The sequence below is a fragment of the Kryptolebias marmoratus genome, linkage group LG1 (genome assembly GCF_001649575.2).
Source record: "Kryptolebias marmoratus isolate JLee-2015 linkage group LG1, ASM164957v2, whole genome shotgun sequence".
NCBI classification, from domain to species: domain Eukaryota; kingdom Metazoa; phylum Chordata; class Actinopteri; order Cyprinodontiformes; family Rivulidae; genus Kryptolebias; species Kryptolebias marmoratus.
This window is the reverse complement of record NC_051430.1, coordinates 34,544,096-34,546,577: the sequence shown is the minus strand read 5'-3', so window position 1 is coordinate 34,546,577 and position 2,482 is coordinate 34,544,096. Positions and strand designations below refer to the sequence as shown.

Here is a 2,482-nt window from a genome sequence, read left to right as displayed (position 1 = left end):
AAATGCTCATGAATGTCAGTTTAGAAGCTATCAAAGTTCTCAAATAAAGCACCTTTTGAGAATGTCAATGTTTGTTGGGAATTATCTTACAAAACTAGGAAGGATTTTTGGTTTAGATATTAAAAGTTATAGTTTTTTATTGATTTTAGTAAAAAAAAAAAAATCGTAACTTTTAGAAAAAAGGCCCCGCGAAATCAGGCATTTTAGCCGCAGCAATCACTAAAAATGCCTGCGAAACCCTGGAGGGATTGAAAAATACACTCCTAATTTTTACAATTTACCTGAGAGAGTTTTTGTGTTGATTTAATTCTGGTCACATCCCATGAAGTTGCACTAATATGGCTTTAAAATACAGTGATTTGGATAAAGAAACAAATACTGTGTTGCACCAACAGGGGGCCTGGTCACACCAAAGATGACGAGGAGGCCGGCAGCTCGAAAGCTCTGCAGGGTAAGAGATTGAAGCAGCACTGTCTGCTCGAGTTATCATTCCCGCCGCTGGTGTGATCTGGATCGTTTTCTCTGCTTCAACAGAAGACACAAAGCAAATCCCAGAAATCCCTGGCCTGTCCGCCGGTGTGGGCATGATGATCTATGCAGGCAGCATCGGGACCCAAATTGCAAACGAGCTCATCGACTCGTACAGGTACATCCCCTCTGAACTCATCTGCAAAAAGGTTCTTGTTTTATATATATATATATATGCATGGATGTATGTATATATACAACCCCTGTAAAACTGTAAACTGGTGGTGCTACGCAGAAAACCACGCCATTCAAAAGCCTTCTTTGGATTCATGTTTTTATAAAATACACAGCAGAGAAACACTAAGGTCCAGACCTCGGTGTCTTCAATAGTAGCTAATGGAAACTGCCTCATGTCACCTTTCTAAAACTGTGGTACTCTGGAGATTCCAGCAGAAATGCTTGGCCAGAACTTAGTTTTCAACTACATCTTTTTGTACCCTATTTTACAACAGAGCAAACTCGTCTCCTTCAAGCGGAGTTCCAAGTTCGTTCAGCTCTGTCCAGGAGAAGTGTTTTCAGAGCGTCAGGAGCGTAAGTGACCCTGACTCTTACCACAAACAGTACAGCTGAGGTTGTTTAAATTATGGAATCATGGGCAGGTTTTTGATGTTTATCTCCTCCCTCCAGGCTTCCAGCCGAGAGGAGGCGGCGGGCAGCTCTTCGGAGTCCCAGTCGGACTCGAAGACGGCAGCCGGTGCCGGCAGTGCCATGTCTGAGGGTACGGGTAATGTGTCCTCTACACCTGAGAAAAGTCAACTCAGCTTTATCTCTGTGGTGTTCTTTAAAGACAAGTTGTCGTATGGCAGTATTCCAAGTTGCTTTACCTTAAATTCACGAGCGCAGAACCGTCTGTTCTCCGGGCAGCAAGGAAATAAAAACTACACGCTCATTTTTATTTTCTTGTTCTGTTCGGTTTTACCCAGACGAGTCGTCCCAGCTGGGCTTAGACGGCATGGTCGTTCCAGGGCTGAGCAGTTTTAGCAGCGATGAGGCGGCCATGGAGGTCATCTGGAGGTTGCTGGAGACGGATGTAAGCATGGGTCAATCGGCAGACTTCGAGGATTTACACTGGCCTTTCTAGAGGGAGTGCAGCCCCTCTCGAACCCGTTTCTTGACATTTGCTGAGCCGCTTCTCAGCTGAGGACTTATTTGGCGTTGCACATTTGAAGCTACTGGACTTGTACCAAAAGCTGCAACGTGTCTTACTTGAAGACAGTCGAAAAGAAACTGTGATAACTGGTCTTTTGGTTCTTACTTGAAGGAAACTGAAGTGCCCCTTGAGCCAATGGTGAGAAAGTGTCTTCCTCATTGACACCTTAGCATCTCAAAGGGGGCACCAAAGTCTAGACTTTCCACAAAAAAGACTTTATATTAGCTCTGCTGCCATCGGTGACAAAGGGTCAAAGAACCAGACTTCTGCCATCTGCAGTGCTGCTACAAATACTCGTCAAACCTTTGACATTCGTATGTTCTTTGGTACACAACCATGATTGTCATGTTTCTTTGTGTTCTGATTGTCTTTTTCCCACCTCATAGCTTTTTAAGGACCCCCCACTACAAACATTTGCAAGTAAAAGTAAAAAATAAAATAAAATCAGGGTTATGTGTTATTTGAAATTGAGTCCAGTGAGCACAGAGTTGATCTTTATTCCCCTAATTTAAAATTGCTAGTTGCTGGTCGGCCTGCATCCTAACAAACAAACAAACCATAAACCAATCCCTCCAGGATTTCACAGGCATTTTTTGTGATGGTTGCAGCTAAAATGCCTGATTTTCCTAAAAGTTGCAATTTTTTTTTACTAAAATCAATAAACAACCATAACTTTTAATATATAAACCAAAAATCCTTCCTAGTTTTGTAAGATAATTCCCAACAAACATTGACATTCTCAAAAGGTGCTTTATTTGAGAACTTTGATAGCTTCTAAACTGACATTCATGAGCATTTCTGGAT

The 2,482-nt window shown here is 42.3% G+C and overlaps 2 protein-coding genes across 4 annotated transcripts in view; both read left to right on the top strand.

The window, feature by feature from the left end:
• The window catches only part of LOC108244967 (aryl hydrocarbon receptor nuclear translocator-like protein 2), a 15,787-nt gene extending 13,527 nt beyond the window's left edge, over positions 1–2,260 (top strand). Inside the window, exons 13-17 of one of the 2 annotated variants that reach the window (XM_037979954.1) lie at positions 396–451; positions 535–646; positions 981–1,059; positions 1,156–1,246; positions 1,452–2,260. In XM_037979954.1, the coding sequence (XP_037835882.1) occupies positions 396–451; positions 535–646; positions 981–1,059; positions 1,156–1,246; positions 1,452–1,609 (496 nt within the window). In that variant the 3' untranslated portion in view covers positions 1,610–2,260. The remainder of the gene's footprint in view (positions 1–395; positions 452–534; positions 647–980; positions 1,060–1,155; positions 1,247–1,451) is intronic. The other variant, XM_017431538.3, reaches the window with a different exon arrangement.
• Positions 1–2,482, top strand: part of gas2l3 (growth arrest-specific 2 like 3) — a gene marked incomplete at its 3' end in the record, with an annotated part of 139,261 nt that overhangs the window by 83,433 nt on the left and 53,346 nt on the right.